The sequence below is a fragment of the Amyelois transitella genome, chromosome 13 (genome assembly GCF_032362555.1).
Source record: "Amyelois transitella isolate CPQ chromosome 13, ilAmyTran1.1, whole genome shotgun sequence".
In the NCBI taxonomy this organism is placed as follows: domain Eukaryota; kingdom Metazoa; phylum Arthropoda; class Insecta; order Lepidoptera; family Pyralidae; genus Amyelois; species Amyelois transitella.
Genome location: NC_083516.1, coordinates 9,213,019 through 9,233,225, shown reverse-complemented (window position 1 = coordinate 9,233,225; position 20,207 = coordinate 9,213,019). Strand labels below are relative to the sequence as shown.

At 35.9% G+C, this 20,207-nt stretch overlaps 3 protein-coding genes across 3 annotated transcripts; 2 read left to right on the top strand and 1 right to left on the bottom strand.

Annotated features, from left to right (window-relative positions):
- Window positions 1-147: 147 nt before the first annotated feature.
- Window positions 148-5,998, bottom strand: LOC106132881 (glycoprotein-N-acetylgalactosamine 3-beta-galactosyltransferase 1-like). The gene is made up of 8 exons (XM_013332441.1): window positions 5,943-5,998; window positions 5,238-5,404; window positions 4,310-4,427; window positions 3,279-3,369; window positions 2,931-3,033; window positions 1,872-2,017; window positions 695-872; window positions 148-206 (listed from the first exon to the last, which is right to left on the bottom strand). Exons 1-8 carry the CDS (start codon window positions 5,996-5,998, stop codon window positions 148-150), a joined length of 918 nt encoding a protein of 305 aa, XP_013187895.1.
- Window positions 5,999-7,923: 1,925 nt separating this feature from the next.
- On the top strand, window positions 7,924-13,708 carry LOC132902461 (glycoprotein-N-acetylgalactosamine 3-beta-galactosyltransferase 1-like). The gene is made up of 6 exons (XM_060947562.1): window positions 7,924-8,227; window positions 8,718-8,856; window positions 9,379-9,484; window positions 10,692-10,818; window positions 12,619-12,773; window positions 13,578-13,708. The coding sequence occupies exons 1-6, from the start codon at window positions 8,131-8,133 to the stop codon at window positions 13,698-13,700; spliced, it is 747 nt and encodes a 248-aa protein (XP_060803545.1). The 5' UTR covers window positions 7,924-8,130; the 3' UTR covers window positions 13,701-13,708.
- A 962-nt stretch (window positions 13,709-14,670) lies between these two features.
- LOC106132880 (glycoprotein-N-acetylgalactosamine 3-beta-galactosyltransferase 1) lies at window positions 14,671-19,808 on the top strand. The gene is made up of 8 exons (XM_013332440.2): window positions 14,671-14,710; window positions 15,501-15,596; window positions 16,306-16,482; window positions 17,341-17,473; window positions 17,927-18,023; window positions 18,699-18,807; window positions 19,200-19,297; window positions 19,589-19,808. The coding sequence occupies exons 1-8, from the start codon at window positions 14,671-14,673 to the stop codon at window positions 19,724-19,726; spliced, it is 888 nt and encodes a 295-aa protein (XP_013187894.2). The 3' UTR covers window positions 19,727-19,808.
- Window positions 19,809-20,207: the final 399 nt, after the last annotated feature.

Sequence of the window (20,207 nt, the reverse complement as noted above, 5' to 3'; positions counted from 1 at the left end):
GTAAGGTAAAAAAAAAATTGGGAATAAAAGGACTTGTAAAATTGAATGGTTTATATAAAAATTGTATGATATGTTTTTATTTTTACAAAATTGTTTTATAAATAAGTACATTCAACAAATTAACATGAAATTATTCTGGTGTGAATCTCATACAGTCATTACATCATCGTCAGGATACCAACCCAGCGAGTCTTCTGCGTCGTGAGCTGAAAATAAAAACATTTCGGCCAATACTTATGCATTTCACATAATGTCTGCCTAAATAGAATGTCACAGACTACATTTTTTTTTCCTATCTCAAATTTTCTAACTACTAAAACAAATCTTAATAAAGTAAGAAGGTATTTTAAATGATTTTATGTATTTGGTCGTTCAAACCAGGCGTAAAGAGCACACCAAGAATCATGATTAAAATGTAAAATCTATTTTATATTTAATATACCTTACCGAAGAGTTGAGTTTCGTTCAAATAGTTCGTTAACCAAATTTTTATAGTAATACAAAATAGATGAAGGTGCAATACCTATTCAACATTGCAAAAATGCTGTTAATTAAAATGCATGATATGGCAACACCTATTCAAAAAATCTGAATCAGATTTTTAATTTTGTCTATTCTTTACTTAAGCCTCTTGTGAAATGGCGGGAGAAACTTAGTTTCTTATATTTATCACTTAAAAGCAAAATTATATTACCCTGTACAGGAAAATCGTTCTCTGGCATAAAGTAACTTCTCCTCAATATTTTTGGCAAATTTTCGCCGAATTTAATACCATATGGTCTCAATTGGTATATGAGGTAGTCTAGGACGTATTTCATGTGAGGGTCAACATCGTCAAAAGAAATTGCATAGTCTGAGTAACAGTCGCCAGGCTGGAAGAAAATCAGGGCTTTAATTGGCTTATCATGTAGATACATATAATCACGTCTATATCCCTTGCGGGGTAGACAGAGCCAACAGTCTCGAAAACACTGATAGGTTACTTTTAGCTATTTGGCTTTAAGATAGAATTGAGATTCAAATAGTGCCAGGCCCATCGCCAAAAAGAAGAATCCCAAGTTTATAAGCCTACCCCTCAGTCGCCTTTTACGACATCCATGGGAGCGAGATGGAGTGGTCCTATTCTTTTTGTATTGGTGCCGGGAACCACACGGCACCACCATTATAATGTAGACTTTTAATTTATTACGTTCGGTAATGTATTTCCATGTAATTCCCAAACTTCTTAGTATAATAATTCAATGACCTGTTTTAACCTTTTGTTAAGTATTTAAAAAACTCGCAGTGGAAAGCCAGCAATGCTTTTTCTACTTCCATCCACGAAGCCGACCAAGGATTCTTATTATCTACATACATATATATAGACACGTCTATATCCCTTGCGGTGTATCCAGAGCCAACAGTCTTGAAAAGACTGTTGTCTATTCAAATAGTGAGAGACTGAGTGATATACAAATAGTGAGAAACCCATCGCCTAAAAAAACCCAAGTTTATAAGCCTATCTTTTCGTCGCCTTTTACGACATTCATGAGAAAGAGATGGATTGGTCCTTTTCTTATTTGTATAAGTATTTATTATTATTCTGCTTCTTAACTACCTACTCAACTAGTTCCCTATCTACAAGTACTTTTAACTAGCATTCGATACCTACAACTAAGTATTTGCAAGAAAAGTATCAGTAATTGTAAATTAATTTCTTAAAGTGTTTTGATAACTCATCATGATTGCGTGTAAAAGGTCAACTTTCAACACATGAATCTTCTTGGTAAAGATCTAATCCAATTTGCAGATGTTGCTCTCCCATGGCGCCCTCAGGGGTTTGCCTTGGGTCCTGAATGGAAATTTTTAAGTTGGTATTTTTTATGTAATACCTTTTCGGGTATGTCGCGACAATCCCAGAATTTCCTCCGCTCTTGCTTCACGCCATCCGTGTAAGGGTCGCCCGCGAAGAAGCGATCCCGTTTTAGTGAATCTTGGGAATCCATTAGTTTTATCCCAATAGCTTTAAAGCAATTCTCTGGAAATTATTTCAATCTTAATCTGAGTTTTGTTCGCATTTATTCATCTTATACTTGTTTTTGTGCGGGACTTCGCTTTCCCAGGAAATTCAGAAAAAAGTAACCCACTTCCAAATTTCGCAAAAATCAGTCCAGTAGTTTATAAGTTTATTCGTTACAACATACAAATGTTTTCTCTTAAGTAAGTGTGGATTAAACGAGCAATATTTGTGGTTAAAATTCGATTTAGCCGAGTCCCATGCGTCTTAGACTATTATTTTTTTCCATATTTTCATCCAAAATCATGATCCAACATCTTGCTTAAAAAACGGTATGAGTAGGTTCCATGGAGCAACACGGTAAGACCTACGAGTATGTATACTACGCTTAGTACTAATATCCCCATAACTTTAGTTGCTGTTGTGACGATGTGCCACTTCGGTCTCCCAGACGCCCATCTTCACAGCCAGGGAGCACTATAACGGCGCATGCGCGTGCCCTGGGTCTTCCAAATTTAGGACTACTAAAGCCTTCACTAGGTTAAGTAGCTCGCTATCCTCTAGGGCGCATGCGCGTGCCCTTGGTCTTCCCCTTTGGACTACTACAGCGTTCACCAGGTTACGTAGCTCGCTATTCTCTAGCAGCTTCTTGCTAGATCCTGTGTCTATAGCTCAACCCACGACCTCTTACAACATGTAAAACTGCTTAGTTCTAATAAGGATTGTCTTGATTCTATCAATTTATAAATTATCTCATCTCCCTTACCTGCGATTTATTACTAAAACGCCACACTGGATGCTTTGCTTTGGATTAAAATATTTGAACGTGGCCATTCAGTTTTTTCAAGACTGTTGGCTCCGTCTACTCCGCAAGGGATATTGACGTGACCACATGTTTGTATGTATGTATTTAGTTCTTTTCGCAAAAACTTACCCCGTGCAACGTCATCGTCTATGTCAGTTCTACACACACTAATTTGTGTATCAGTTTTCATGAACATATCAAACGCTTTCCTGCTAAGAACGTAGGTAACACCCTAAAATAAAAAGATACACGTCACTATAAACTATTTTAGTTAGGTACTACGTATTTTCTATAACTATAGCAAAAATGGACGAAGTAACGTCATAAAACGTGACGTAAACGTATTACTTGTATTTCTCGACTTAATGGGGTTTATAGCAATGATAACAATATCGTTAATAATTTGGTCCTTCGAGCCGGATAAATTTAAATGAAATATTGAATTAAAACAGCTCTTTAAAGACTAGTTCCACTTACCCTATTTTCACTAACGACCAACATAAAATATATGGCGTTGTTAGGGTCGTGATCCGCTAGCATATACCTGAGGTTCTCCACCACTATGTAACTGAAAGAAATAAATTTGAGTAATACCTAATTTATTTACAAAATTTAGGTCCTTGGTTATATACCTATACTTAATATTATAAAGCTGAAGAGTTTGTTTGTTTGAACTGGTTCGAATTGAAAAATTCTTTTTTCGTTGAATAGACCATTTATCGAGGAAGTCTTTAGGCTATATTACAGCGCGTTTAAACAAATAAATTCTTAAGCTTTATAATATTAGCATACATATGATCACGTCTATATCCCTTGCGGGGTAGATAGACAGAGCCAACAGTCTTGAAAAGACTGAATGGCCACGTTCAGCTATTTGGCTTAATGATAGAATCGAGATTCAAATAGTGACAGGTTGCTAGCCCATCGCCTAAAAGAAGAATCCCAAGCTTGTACGCCTTTCCCTTAGTCGCTTTTTACTACATCCATGGGAAAGAGATGGAGTGGTCCTATTCTTTTTTTTTCAATGGTGCTGGGAACCACCCGGCTGTAATATTAGTATATGTAGATTTATTTATCTTTACTAATATAAAGCTAAAGAGTTTGTTTGTTTGTTTGAACGCGCTTATCTCAGGAACTACTGGTTCAAATTGAAAAATTCTTTTTGTGTTGAATAGACCATTCATCGAGGTAGGCTTAAGGCTATATCACATCACGCTGCAACTATTAGGAGCGAAGAAATAATGGAAAATGTAAAAGAAAAAAAAACGGGCAAAATTATTCATTCTTGAGTGCTTCAATGATGCCCAAAATAACTATTCCACGCGAACGAAGTTGCAGGGACAGCTAGTATGTGCTGCTTGTAGTTGCAGCGTGATGTTATATAACCTAAAGCCTTCCTCGATAAATGGTCTATTCAACACAAATTTCCTGAGATTAGCGCGTTCAAACAAACAAACTCTTCATCTTTTTAATATTAGTATAGATTTTTTTATTATTTATTATCTCACCCTTTCCCTGTAGTAGCCAGGAGGTACCAATCACTGCTAGCGGCGCTCTGGTCGCGCATGTACCGCAAATGGCGTTGGTCCCGGTACAATGGAGTTTTTGTTGACAATTCGTTTGCTCCTGCAAAATATATATAGATCCTACTTTGTTTTTAACTAGCCTTTGGCGGGTGATTCACTTCTGCGGGAATAAAAACTATATATACATACATTTTATTACGTCGAAATCCCTTACGGGGTAGGCAGAGCGAACAGTCTTAAAAAGATTGAAATGCCACGTTCAGCTGTTTTCTTTATAATGGAATTGAGATTCAAATAGTGACAATTGCCAGCTCAACGCCTACAAAAAAATATCCAAGTTTATAAGCCTATCCTTTAATCGCCTTTAACGACATCCATGGGAAAGATACTAAAAAAAGTGATCGAAAAGTGTTCCTATTATTTTGTTCCGGGAACCACACGTCTAAAAATACCTTACTTTTTTCCAATTCAGTGCCTTCACCATAATAATGCAGATGAGTGCATGCTGTTTAAACAAATAACTAAACTCAGTTGCCGTGTGGTCTCCGGCACTTTGAAATAGGACGGCTCCCATCTTTTACTCGAGAATGCCATAAAACACGACTAAGGGTAAAACAGCTTCGTCTCGTGATTGCTTCCATTGTTACGTTAAATAGCTTTATAACATTCAATTTGATGTGCGATACTGATAGTAAACTGACTAACTAACTAAATACTGATCATTTATCAGTAGACTAGTTGGTTAGTCAGTATTCTGCCCATTCCCATAAGATAGATAGATAAAACTCATTATTGCACCATAAGAGTAAAATATACAATACAGCACAAAACAGATAGAGATGGTACAAAGGCGGACTCATCGCTAATGCGATCTTTTCCAGTCAACCTTTCTCATAAGATAACGACTTACCGCTCAAAAAGAAGAGTTCATTACACCTTTTGCCCCACGTGTTAGCAATAGAGTGTGCTATTTCTGTATCATCTGCTCTCAGAAATACTCCGCACGTCACCCGCACTCTATGCGCAAGAGCATCAGCCACTGAATTATTTGCGCTGTGAACGAGTTCACTTGTCTTCCTGAAAATAATAAGTGGGAACCTACTGTTGTCATTAATTTTTTTTCATACACATAATCACGTCCTTATCATTAGCGGGGTAGACAGTGCGGTGGGGGTTACAATTTTAAGATAAATAAAAGCGGATTCCTCGGAATGATTTCGTCGTGTGCTTATCTATCCGTCTCCCTTTTATTTTAATTACAAATTATAAAATATTCTAGAGAAAGGTTGCAAAGTTTGAGTTTAAATTGCAAGGATTAGCACCACAGACATATATGTAGCTAGATACCTACCATACCTAGCGTTACTAAAGTCACTTATTTCGACCTACTTTTTTACTCATACAGTACAATATAGCATTAAAATAAATAAGTTAGCGACAATCACAACAGATATCGAATGAAACAACTTATCCATTTGTAATCCGTTTGGGTCGCATACGAAAGACGTCTACGCTCGCGGGGTCTAGCCAGATCTATGTCTGTGGGTAATCCATTTAATACATGTAAACATGTGTGTAACAGTTGTATAGGTCATATCTTAAAATAAAAACTTACATAACCACAAACCCCGTTGACAAAATCACCAGTATCCTGAACTTGAAGTTTCCCATTATCAAAAAATAATACTTGGAAGAAATTTAAGTACAGACGAAAACAGGATATTTTTTATCTTTTATAAAAAATACAATTTTCACATTTAAAAAGTGGATTGACTGCGTAAGAACGTGACCAACAAGGCAGTATTTTTAAATGAGCAGCAGCAAAATAAAATGCGATGTAAAAAAAAGTTCTTAAAAATGTCTTAATTTTCACAAAAGGAAATTATGACTCATTTAATCAATCGCGGTAGATAAAAACAAATATTTTACATAAACCTGTCGTGCTTGATGCAAGACTAATCTACACTTGGCATTTTTCATGGAGTACCTACCTTCAAGTATTTCCTCAAAGGCGTTTATTATATTATGGAACGTAAATATTTAAAAAAGGAGTAGCATACCTATTAGTAAACACCTTTGTCATTCAGGGTAGTTGGCTTAGTACAATTCCCACACACTAGAAACTGCGGCTCTCCTATAGGCGTATATAAAGGTGGGCAATGTCGCCAAGGAGGGGCTTTGAAGAGCCCTCCTTTAAAATAAGTCGTTCTCTTAAATAAAACCATATCATACCGTAAATAGTTCTCGTGTTGTAAATTTTATATTATACACCGTGGCGAAATGTATACGCCACCATTCACAAGAATATAAAAATATACTACGCGACGCTATCAATCAAAAAACAGCGAAAATCCTAAATCACGGAATGAAGCTATATATACAACCTCCGACTCAACATCGTCGGAGCCGCGCCGCGGTTCCCCAGGCATAACACCTAGCCTGGCGGAAGATCTTCCCTTTGGTGGCGGTCGAGCCGAATCATCGCTCCCGCTACAACTCTTGTACCTAAATACTTTTAAGGAGTGAATATTTTGGTAAGTACTTAAACCTTGGATGCGGATCTTACTACAAGGGAAATTATCGTGAAGTTAACGATATACTTAACCCGTTCCTGGTTCACCCTGGGTGGGCCCTACCCGAAGCAGATAAAACCATGACCAAAGTCAACATTCAGTAAAATCAGTTTTTTTCTTCTAATTTTTGTATTTCGAGGTAACTTTGTCAGAAACTGTAAATCTTAAACCCTTTAAAAACATTTGTCTCTAGCTACACCTCTAAAACACCACTAGATAATAAATTGAATGAAAACAATCTTCATAAGTAAATATTTATATCCCCTAGAAAATGCTGTTTTGAGAAAAGCATAATGTTAAACATAACTAGTGGAAAATAGTCTCCCAGTTGTTATAATAGCGTGATTGAGTGTGGTGATAGCCATAATTTCCTTTAAAAAATATATATATGCAAATGGATCCTCATATAGTGATATTGATTGTGGGAATATTGTTTGGAAACTCTGTGAGGTAAGTATTATATATCTTTATTAAATAACGTGAATAAATATATAGGTAAGTATGATTATGTAATAAATAAATACGCTCAAAGACTTAAGGTGTCATTTTGATGTTTTAACAACTAGATCGAACGTCAGGCTATTGTTCTTATTATACGTATTTTTAAGTATTAATAAGTCTATACATATATATTTAGTGGGTAGGTATATATTTATTACTAGTATTTAAGTCAGTATATTATTACACTTATAATCACGACTTACTTACTTATAACGCGACTTGCCGCTTTTTCACTTAATTATCTAGATCCTTTATTGTTTACGGGTTGACTAGAGATCCCTTTATGGGATAAGTCCGCCATTGCCAACATTTAGTAAAATGATTTATGTATTTCTTTTCCAACTAGGTATGTATTATTATCTTGTACCTAACTGTATAAATTTCTGCGAAATAATACCTATATTACAAACAAACAAATTTGGCATAGTAATGGATGAGACTTCTAAAAGTAAGGCTTTTAATTTCTGGGAATTGCCTGAGCAAGAATCTAGTTCTGTATATTTCTTACCTCCTTTCAGTGTATCATCCAAATACTTCTTCAAAGCTGCAACGTCTAGAACAATTCCTGACCTTACAATAGCAAAAAGCTTCCAACCTGATTCTACAAACCAAATAGAACCTACAAATCAACCAGATCGATTAGATAAAGTTGATCACTTTGCTCATTTTGCTGATGATACGTCTGTAGCTGACGCCCTGGCGAGGAAGGTGAGGGTGCTGTGTTGGGTGATGACAGAGCCGGGAGATCATCAACTCAAGGCGGTGCATGTGAAGGAAACGTGGGGCTGGAGGTGTAATCAATTACTGTTCATGAGTTCTGTCGAAGGTGAGATTGTGCCATTTTCTTTTTAAGACTTGATAGTTGGCGTCAGTGAATAATATATATTATCTTTTATTTTTTACAAGGTACACAACAGCGGAAGACTAAGTGCCTTTGTGTGATAAATATTTTGCTAAATCTTTTCAAAATTAACTCAGGTGTTAGGTTAAAAAACCGAAAAAACTGATAGGCCATGTTCAGCTTAATTATAGAATTGAGATTCAAATAGTGACAGGTTGCCAACCCATCGCCTTAATGAAGAATCCCTAGTTTATAAACTTATTCCTTAGTCGCCTTTTACGACATCCATTGGAAAGAGATGTAATGGTCCTTTTCTTTTTTCTTGGTGCCAGGAACACTGCATAACAAACAAATACTTGCTATCTTGGGAATAAATACTACAATGAGACAAAGAAACAGTCAAATGATCCATTCAATGGTTCAAAATATCTCTTACCCATGATCGTAATGCTGATGCCGCATTTTTACTTTACAGACCCGCTTCTGCCATCAGTTAAGTTACCAGTTAAAGAAAATAAACGCCGCCTTTGGAACAAAATCAAGGAGGCTTACAGATACATCTATCAGCATCATTTGTTTGACGCTGATTGGTTCGTCCAAGCTGATGATGCCACGTGAGTGTTCCTTTTTTTTGGCTATATCTCTATTTGGGTATCTGTTTCCCATGGATGTCGTAAAAGGCGACTAAGGGATAGGCGTACAAGCTTGGGATTCTTCTTTTAGGCGATGGGCTGGCAACCTGTCACTATTTGAATCTCAATTCCATCTTAAAGCCAAACAGCTGAACGTGGCATTTCGGTCTTTTCAAGACTGTTGGCTCTGTCTGCTCCGCAAGGGATATAGATGGATATAGATGTATGAAAAAAGCGTAGTTTTTTGTGGGGGAGACTCGGTGCCAGGTCGGTGCTCGGTGCCATTCGACACGGCAATGCAATTCCTTTACCTTTTAAGGAATCAATGGGAAAGATAATGTAATTCTATTCTAATGTACAGTCACAGGTGATGGTATTTTGATAATCATTACGGAATACTTATCTGTTTATTCCTAGATCATGGTCAAAGGCTCACCTGGATGACCTAGATCCTATAAAGACTCCTCCCTACGCAAGAAGTATTTATTCCTTATTCTGTTTCAGCTACGTCGTGGTTGAAAACCTGAGACACATGTTGGCAGATTACAATACTACAGATCCCATTTATTTTGGGTCTAGTGTCCGAAGTCCAGCGAAACACATAAATAAGGTAAAATTTTTTTTTTTAAATCAACGCCGGACTGCAAGGGAAACGATGTCATAGAAAAAAAAAGTCAGTATTATTGTTTTTCCTTATACTTCTTAGCTTCGACTGCGATTTTGCCGGATGTCTTTTTCCGTGTTCTACACTATACGTATGTGAAATTTTTTTGCAGATCGGTTCAGTAGTTTCGACGTGAAATACGAACAAACAAACACAATTTCAATTTACCATGCCAATAAGAGCACTACATATTATATACTATACCTACATCTTACTCAACGCATGACTATATCAGTAGTCCTTATTCACACACGCACACATACACTAATAAGAGGAAAAATCATATTTTTCTATGTTTGTTAACAAATAAACTGAAAAATACTACACCGATTTTGATGAAATTCGGTACACAGATAGAATAGATCTTTAGTAATAGGATAGGCTTTACTTGATGCCCACGGAATGGGAAGCCCCGCGCAATAGCTAAGATAAATTTATTTAACAAAACATGTGTACAAATGCATTTTAGATGTAAAAAATAACGATAGTGTTCCAACATTTTTTTTACTGTCATTACAGTTTGAAAATGTTAAAGGTGATATCAAAATAAAACAACAGGTGATTTGACGTGTAAATTACTTACTATTTTAAAATATAATAGATTTATTTTCTAAATTGGATACTGAGTATCACTTATTGACGTCACATCAACTAAATCTTATTAAAACTACTTCCGCTTCCAAAGCGCATGTGTAGAAGAAGCGGCGGAACAAACTACACTGCAGCATTTACACCGAACGTCAATTTACAAATATAGATCTCTTAAATCTAAGTCGTGGACGAATGTACATTGTCATAATTCAAAAACATGAACATACATACATATGGTCACGTCTATATCCCTTGCGGGGTAGACAGAGCCAACAGTCTTGGAAAGACTGAATGAGGCCACGTTCAGCTATTTGGCCTAATGATGAAATTCAGATTCAAATAGTGACAGGTTTGTAGCGACACAGGTTGCTAGCCCATCGCCTAAAAACAATCCCAAGTTTGTTAGTCTATCCCTTAGTCGCCTTTTACGACATCCATAGGAAAGCGATGGAGAGGTCCTATTCTTTTTTACTTGTATTGGTGCCGGGAACTACACGGCAGAAAAAAACATGAATAAATGTAAAACTAATTGCATGAGCGATATAGTGAATTGTATTCACAGGCGCTTGTGAGCGGCTGTGCTGGCTACGTACTCAGCAGAGAGGCAGTGGTCCGCTTTGTCTTGAAGGTACTGAACGGCCGTAATAGCTGTCCACTGAACTCGCCCGTTTTGGACGTCAAACATATGGGTAAGTGTAAGTGCCGTGTGGTTCCCGGCACCAATAAGTGCCGCGTGGTTCCCGGCACCAATAAAAAAAGAATTGGACCACTCCATCTCGTTACCATGGATGTCGTAAAAGGCGACTAAGGGATAGGCTTATAAACTTGGGATTCTTCTTTTAGGCGATGGGCTAGAAACCTGTCACTATTTGAATCTCAATTCCATTATAAAGCCAAACAGCTGTACGTGGCCTATAAGTCTTTTCAAGACTGTTGGCTCTGTCTACCCCGCAAGGGATATAGACGTGATTATATGTATGTATGTGTGCATATGGGTAAGTAAGACGGGAAGTCTTCAACTTTCTTGTCAACCGTCTTAATAGCTATGATGACACGAAGTCAATCTAAAGTTCTCGACTTAAGATTACATATATGTGTATATAATTACGTCTTTATCCTTTACATTGTAGACTGAGCAAAACAATATTGAAAATACTGATGGCCACGTTCAGCTGTTTGGCTTAATGATAGAATTGCGATTCAAATAGTGACAGGTTGCTAGCCCATCGCCTACAAGAAGAATCTCATATTTATAATTCCCTTAGTCACCTTTTACGACATCCATATGAACCAGATGGAGTGGTTACATACTTTTTTTATTGATGCTGGAAATCACCCGGCACTCTTTATTTTTACTATACAATTTCGAACTTACTTTGAGGCTAACACAATCTGTGTAATTTATCCTATATCTTCATTTATGTACAAACATTATTACATTGAAAAGACTGATTGGCCACGTTCAGCTATTTGGCTTAATGATAGAACTGAGATTCAAATAGTGACAGGTTGCTAGCCCATCGCCTAAAAGAGGAATTCTAAGTTTATAAACCTATCCCTTAGTCGCCTTTTACGACATCGATGGGAAAGAGATGGAGTGGTCCTATTCTTTTTTGTAATGGTGCCGGGAACCACACGGCACAAAATTATATACACAAGTATTTAATACATAGTACAAAGGTGCTACTTGTTTCAAAAGAAATCTCTTCCAATAGACCCATGATAGGGGAGATGAATTTTGGAGCGGTATGGCGTTTATCTACATCTACACTAATATTATAAAGAGGAAAACTTTGTTTGTTTGGTTGTAATGAATAGGCTCAAAAACTACTGGACCGATTTTAAAAATTCTTTCACCATTCAAAAGCTACATTATCCACGAGTAACATAGACTATATTTTATATTGGAAAAAAATCGGGTTCCGTAATAATAGGAGATAGGAGATCTGCTCTGAACCTTAGTTCTTTTAAATCACGTATCAAGAGACTGTATTCTGATGCATCTGACAATTGAGTGTACTTATAAATATGTAAGTTTATATATATTTATATATATATATATATATATATATATATATATATATATATATATATATATATATACATATATATATATATATATATATATATATATATATATATATATATATATATATATATATATATATTATTTATGTATGTTTATCTTTAATTAGATATGTAGAAATTTATTGTTTATTTTACTGTATCTCAATGCTTTTTATGTGCGCTGCCTTTTAATTATGGATTTTCCTTTATATTTTGGTTGACTGGAAGAAATCCCATTGGGGATAAGTCCGCCATTGTACATATTCTTCTAAATCCAATAACTGTTTTGTAATTTGTTTTATTTATTTTTATGTGCAATAAAGAGTTTACAAACAAACAAACAATATATAAAAATAATTAGCAAAACAGCGTTTGCCGGGTCAGCTAGTTTATATGTATATATACGAGTGTACGTATTCCAGATCAATGTCTTTATAACATTGGAGTGAGACCCGTGGACTCTAGGGACGCTTTCCGCCGAGGCAGACTGTTCCCTCTCGCCCTTCCCGACCACCTCAGCTCAAAAACTGGCACCGACACTGATTGGTACTGGACTAACATCTATAGGATCAAAACTGTGAGTCTAAGAAATTATATCACCTTGTTTATACTTCGGGAAAATCGTCAATTTACATCACTTGTCTTACGGTGAGGGAAAACATCGTTAGGAAACTTCCATATTCAGGCAAATGGACGCGTGCTAATGATCCAATACGGGTTTAGGTTCGCTGTCCGCTAGTTCTACATTCATTCATGTTTTTTAAAGTAAACAATGTGCATTCGTCCATGATTTAGATTTAAGAGATCTACATTTGTATATTGACGTCCGATGAAAATGCTGCAGTGTAGTTTGTTCCGCAGTATCTTGTACACATGCGCTTTGGAAGCGGTAGTATTTATAATTAGATTTAAGCGATGTGACGTCAATAAGTGATACCTTGTATCCAATTTTGAAAATAAATCTATTCTATTCTATTCTGTCGTAATTTTAAAAAAAGAAACGAAAGAATTATTTTTTTTTAAATCCACAAACAAACCATTACTTTTTAATTTTATAGTCTACTAGCGACCCGCCCCGGCTTCGCACGGGTGCAAAATTCGGAAAAAATTATACATAAAAACCTTCCTCTTGAATCACTCTACCTGTTACAAAAAACCGCATCAAAATCCGTTGCGTAATTTTAAAGATTTAAGCATACAGACAAACAGACTAAAATAGCGACGAAGAAGTTTTATACTATGTAGTGAAGCTTCAACATTTTTAAAACAAGCCTTACCTCCTTCGTAAAGTCTCTGTTTACTTATTGTTTATAATTAAGTTGTTACCTAATACTCTTAAGATTTACCTGCTTTTTTCATGTTAAAGCCAGTTCTTTTTCAGGGTCGGGACTGTTGTTCGGAATATGCTGTGTGTTTCCATTTCGTTGACCCGGATCAGATGTACGTGCTGGAGTACTTCGTGTATCACCTGAGGCCTTTCGGAATCAGCTATAATTATAACTAATAAATAATAAAAAAAAATCTAATAATTAGAAGTTATCTCTGTAAGAAATAAGTTGGGAAAATAAAAATGTGGAAAATTCAATATTTTGCTTTTAAAACTTACCTTTTATTTATTACACTTTTTACCTATAGTCCTATCCTATATACAGTATTGTAACGCGGGCTTTTAGTTGTAAACATTTATCTCTTTTAGGGACTATTTCACGACTAAATATCGTTCATTTAAAACTCTTTGATATGTAAGTAGGTGAATAAAACATAGTAATTAATTATTTTATGAGCACAGTGTGTAATAGCCTCTCGGTTGGTTTACGATCTATGAACTATACGAACAAACATGTTAGAGAGTAGTAGTTCGTGCAAACTTTTTAAAATATGGTTTACCGGTTACACAATAGGTGTAGGGTTAGCCATTATCCTTTTTAGATTGCAACAAGGGCGATTTTTCTGGTAAGTAGAAATGTAAGCCGTGTGGTTCCCGGTACCGGTACAAAAAAGAATAGGACCACTCCATCTCTTTCCCGTGGATGTCGTAAAAGGCAACCAAAAGATAGGCTTACAAAATCGGGATTCTTTTTTTAGGCGATGGGCTAGCAACCTGTCACTATTTGAATTTCAATTCTATATTATATTTCTAATTAAGCCAAATAGCTGAGCGTGGCCTATCAGTCTTTTCAAGACTGTTGGCTCTGTCTACCCCACAAGGGATATAGACGTGACCATAATTATGTATGTATGTTGAAATGTAATTAGTAATTTATATGTCAAAAGATTAATTATTATTTCATCTTCCTTTATGCGCCGTGTGGTTTCCGGCACTGTAGAATAGAACCCCTCCGTATCTTTGCCACGGATGTCGTAAAAAGCGAGTAGGGGATATTAATAAGTATAAGTAGTATGTACAAAAATGAGGTTTCCTTGTCACCAATGTCTGATATTCAGTATTTGTGTATTTTAGGGAGTACTCAGAAATGGATGCGGACGAAGATTACGATGATAACGACTCACAAGGTAGGTTTAAATCCAGTCATCTGCTTTTCATACATTCGTTTTTTTTTCAAATTAAACTCTATATGTACACATTGACTATACACCATTTTACCATAGTAACATTAGGTAAATCCAAATATTTAATCGTGGTTTCTAAAAATAAAATTGTTATAATATTAAATTTATATTGAGTGATTCATATCAGGCAAATTTTCTCAGCAAACTCATGAATCAGATAAACTTTTCTAATAACTCAAATAAGTATCTATAAATTGTAATTCCTGTATGTGCCGTGGGGTTCCTGGCACCGATATAAAATAATAGGACCACTCTATCTCTTTCCTATGGATGTCGTAAAAGGCAACTTAGGGATAGGCTTAGGAAGCTAGCAACCTGTCACTAAACTGTTGAAACTCAATTCTATTCCAGTCAACCTTTTAGACGTGATAATATACATATGTATGTATGTAAAAACATCTCTGTAGGTACCTAACTCTGTGCCGTGTGGTTCCCGGCATCAATACAAAAAAGAACAGGACCACTCCATATCTTTCCCATAGATGTCGTAAAAGGCGACTAAGAGATAGGCTAACAAACTTGGGATTCTTTTTTAGGCGATAGGCTAGTAACCTGTCACTATTTGAATCTCAATTCTATCATTAAGCCAGATAGCTGAACGTGGTCATTCAGTCTTTTCAAGACAATTGGCTCTGTCTACCCCGCAAGGGATATAGACGTGACCATATGTGTGTATGTACAACTCTGTAAAAAAAAAGGTTTTTAATTATTGTGTGTTTAATTTTAATTTAAGAGTACGACGAATACAGAAACAGGCGTGATCACTGGATTTTGATTGATTACGACACGAATTTGTTGCCGCCGCCGCCGGCCGTGTACGGCATTGATTGTAAGTAAATTAAATATAAATAAATAGATACGGGACAAATAACACAGATTGAGTTAGCCTCGAAGTAAGTTCGAGACTTGTGTTACGAGATACTAACTCAACGATACTATATTTTATAATAAATACTTATATAGATAAACATCCAAGACCCAGGCCAATCAGAAAAAGTTCGTTTCTCATCATGCCCTGGCCGGGATTCGAACCCGGGACCTCCGGTGTCAAAGACAAGCGTACTACCGCTGCGCCACAGAGGCCGTCAACCCTCTGTGTGAGACGACGGCCTCTGTGGCGCAGCGGTAGCGGGCTAGTCCCGGGTTCGAATCCCGGTCAGGGCATGATGAGAAATAATTTCCGATTGGCCTGTGGCTTGGATGTTTATCTATGTAAATATTGTTTTTTTTTTATAAAATATAGTACCGTTGAGTTAGTATATATGTAGTTACACAAGTTTCGTACAATTACTAAAATTTAATTACCTATTAAGTACTTTAGTATTTTCTTGAAGATTCCGATTGCACTTTCAAGACAACTTCTTCATTATATTATTATCTTATTATTCACGCAACTAATTATTATTCGAATAATATTACTATCTATTGATTATTGTGCAAAAAATTAATTATATTTAGATTTAAGTGATGTGACGTCAATAAGTGATACCTTGTATCCAATTTTGAAAATAAATCTATTCTTATCTAATAAATTCTAGATTTAATCCACATTAACAAAGGTGAGGACAGGACAGTGGCCGATGTCATAGCTGCAAAAGTTAACGTATTCTGCGTGGTGAAGACAGTGGCCGGTCGGCATGAGTTCAGGGCGCGGCGTGTGAAAGAAACCTGGGGCAAGAGGTGTGACAAGCTGCTGTTCTTGAGCACGGCGCCAGGTCAGACAACGAGACATATGATGATCATAAAGTGATTTATTGTATGTCCGTTACCAACTGTTAGTCTCTCTCTTGACAATGACATTGACACTCATAGATAATCTTAATTTATTGTTTATAATTAATCAGAAAAGTACTAATAATAAATATACCTAATTAAATAATTTAAACTAATATTAATTATTTTACAATAATATAAAAAAAAACTATGTATTCTAAATTACAAGCTAAAAACATTATTGTTTAAATTTTAACCCCTAGGAAGGGTTCCCATCATAAAGTGTGTGAATCGTAGCAATTTTATTATAGTGTTTTTTTGTAGTGGTTCAATGAAAACTGATTATAAAAGTTAGTACTGGTGAAATCATATTTCAGTCTGAATAGGTAAAAAATCAAAGTATTTTTCAGGGATAGGTACCTTCACTTCATCATATCCAATTTCCGGCACACCTACTTTTTATTAAAATATGTTGGTTCTTGGTTTTAAGCTTAATAGTAAGACCTAAAATGCTATGTCTGTTTTCATCGTTGTCCCATAAAAAAGGGTACTTTTCTCAAATTAATGTCTCTTAATAGAAACTGACTGATGATTTCTATATTATCATCAAAGCTATGAAATGTATTCTCTGTATTTCGTACTTCGTCCTGGCAAAGGGTCAGGTCAAGAGTACCCGAAACCGCCGAACGAAGTATACAGAGATCGTGGCAAGTGGAAAGAAGTAGTCTCTGCCTACCGCTCCGGGAAAAGACGTGATTTTATGTATTCATGTTCAAAACAAAAACTGAATGATGAATTCTACTTATATTATATCTAGTACCTATCGTTAAAACTATAAAATGTATTCACTGTAATTTCAGATGAATATCTTCCAGCTGTCACCCTTAGCACGGAGGAGGACAAGCTTTGGGACAGAGAAAGGGAGGGATTCGAATACATATACCAATATCATGTTGACAAAGCAGACTGGTTCCTCATGATAGACGATAACACGTAAGAAGTTACAAAATAGTCATAGGAGAAAAATCCTAGTATCACTTTATTTTTCATACATACATACATACATAAAATCACGCCTCTTTCCCAGAGGGGTAGGCAGAGACTACCTCTTTCCACTTGCCACGATCTCTGCATACTTCCTTCGCTTCATCCACATTCATAACTCTCTTCATGCAAGCTCGGAGGTTTCGGGTACTCTTGACCTGACCCTTTACCAGGACATGTTATTTTTCATACATACATATAATCACTTCTATATCCCTTGCGGGGTGGACAGAACCAACAGTATTTAAAGGACTGATAGGGCCACGTTCAGCGGTGTTTATAAAATTGAGATTCAAATAGTAACTAGGTTGCTAGTTCATCGCCTAAAAGACGAATCACAAGTTTATAAGCCTATCTCTAAGTCGCCTATCACGACAGACTTTTAGACTTTTTATTTTTCAGATACGTTATAATGGAAAATCTGAAATACATGTTATTGAGCCACTTCAGTTCAGAGGCAGTATATTTCGGCTGCGCACTTGAAGATATACAAGAGAAGGTATTTCCGTATTCTTGTTATAGAATTCTTTGGCGTTGTGGTAATGTGGTTACCTCTAAATCACTTAGACCAGAGTTTGAAGGCAAGGGTTGTTGGTGGGTCCGATTTTACTTTGTTTAGATAATCGCCTTGTGCAAATCCCAAAAATACCCGTAGGTACTAATATTTCATTGCAAAGAGATAACATGATCAAAACAAAAACTAAAACAGATTCTGATTTTTTCTATTCTAGTTTTGGATAATTGTGAAGTTGACGATATCGAAGGAAATGGTGCAGTGCAGTTTGTTACCGCTTTTTCTGCACTGACTCTTGGGAAGCGGCAGTTAACTTAGTTTTAAGTTTTATTTTTTGAAGTCAACCAATGTTGTGAAACCTAAAGATATGACAATTATTAAGTGATTTTTAAATGTCCCATAATCTATACCTACGAGGTGCTGAACCGATTTACTTAAAACTTTCACCAATTGCTTTGTTTCATCTTAGAAAAATATTTAATGTTTGTTTTATGAAAATCGGTTTACTAAAAAAAAGTTATCGTCATTTGAATGAACTCAAGGCATGAGTGTGCCTGCAAATAAGTTTACGCGGAAAAAATCGAAAATTTACGCGGACGAAGTCGCGGGCAACAGCTAGCAGCAGCCTAAAACTAGACTTAACTTTGATTTTTCTTTCAGAGGCTAGCATTTGATCCGGGATACGTTTTAAGCAAAACTGCAATAGAGAAACTAGCCAAGAGATCACATCTATGCAATTCTACATCAGATTTACTAATCGTTGTTTTGGGTATGAAAAATTACTCATTCTCCAAATGAATTTTGCCTACTTTAGGATAACTACCCAAAGGTTGACTGGAAGGGATTGCTTAGCTATAAGTCCGCTTTTGCTCAACATATTCATAATGTATGTTTCTACTACATATGTATTTTTTTATGGGCAATAAAGATAATTTGTATTGCATTGTATTGAAACTTTTATAACTTGAGTGTCTGTTTTGTGATGTTAAAAATTCAGTGCCTTGAACTGAGTGGGCCATAATTAAATTAATATACATCTAGTGCAACTTTACAAGACAATCTGACAAATACTCCTGCGCAGGTTTGCCGCCTTTTTTGTTCAACGTTTTGTGTGTATGTAGATACCTATTGATTGGCACAAACATTTGGTTTTTTTTTCAGGTGAATGTGTCCGAACATTAGACATTAAAGCGGTTGATTCTCGTGACTCCGTGGGTCGTGGTCGGTTAATTCCTTTCAAACCACCAGAATTGAAAATGGTATGTAATAATTATCTACTAAGTCTTATTTGATACTTTGGTGTGGATTATTGTATTGGATGGTTTTTTATTAGAAAAAGGTAAAAGTTAATGTCATTTACAATATACATATACATAAACAGTACTTTATACCTGCATTAACAATTAATAACTTAGAAAAAACTAAACTCAAAACTAAACTACGCGACGGTAAAACAACTTTTGTCCTATCTGAATCTCCATGTTGAACTAGGCCATCGAGACTGGCTCTGCCTGCCCCGTAAGATGTATAGATGCATGTATTTTTTCCAGGCTTCCGATGGCGCCTCAGACTACGCAATATCATTCCACAACGTGACCCACAGTTACCTTAACTTGATGGAATTCTTCGTGTATCATCTAAGACCCTTTGGAATTGTCGCCAATTATACACTACCAGAGTCAGTTTAAAAATAAAGAAACTCTTTAAAGTAATCTATACTATTATTATAATGCTGAAGAGTTTGTTTGTTTGAACGCGCTAATCTCAAGAACTACTATTCTATCAGGTTCTAATTGAAAAATTCTTGCGTTGAATAGACCATTTATCGAGAAAGGCTTTAGGCTATATTAACACGCTGCAACTATAAGGAGCAAAGAAATAATAGAATATGTGAAAAAAAACAGGGAAGATTATTCATCCTTAAGGGCTTCAATGATACCCAAAATAACTATTCCACGCGGGCGAAGTCGCGGGCACAGGTATAAATTATTTTAAAAGACTGTTTACCGATTGGGCTAAAATCTGATCCCTCTTTTAAATTCACATCGGCAATATTCAATGGTGGAGTAAAGCGCAAATTTCTGTCGAACCAAAGAATTGAAAACTCAATAAAATAACGACCTTATTACAAGTACATTAAATCCAAGAACGAAATCCCTCCTGCTATTC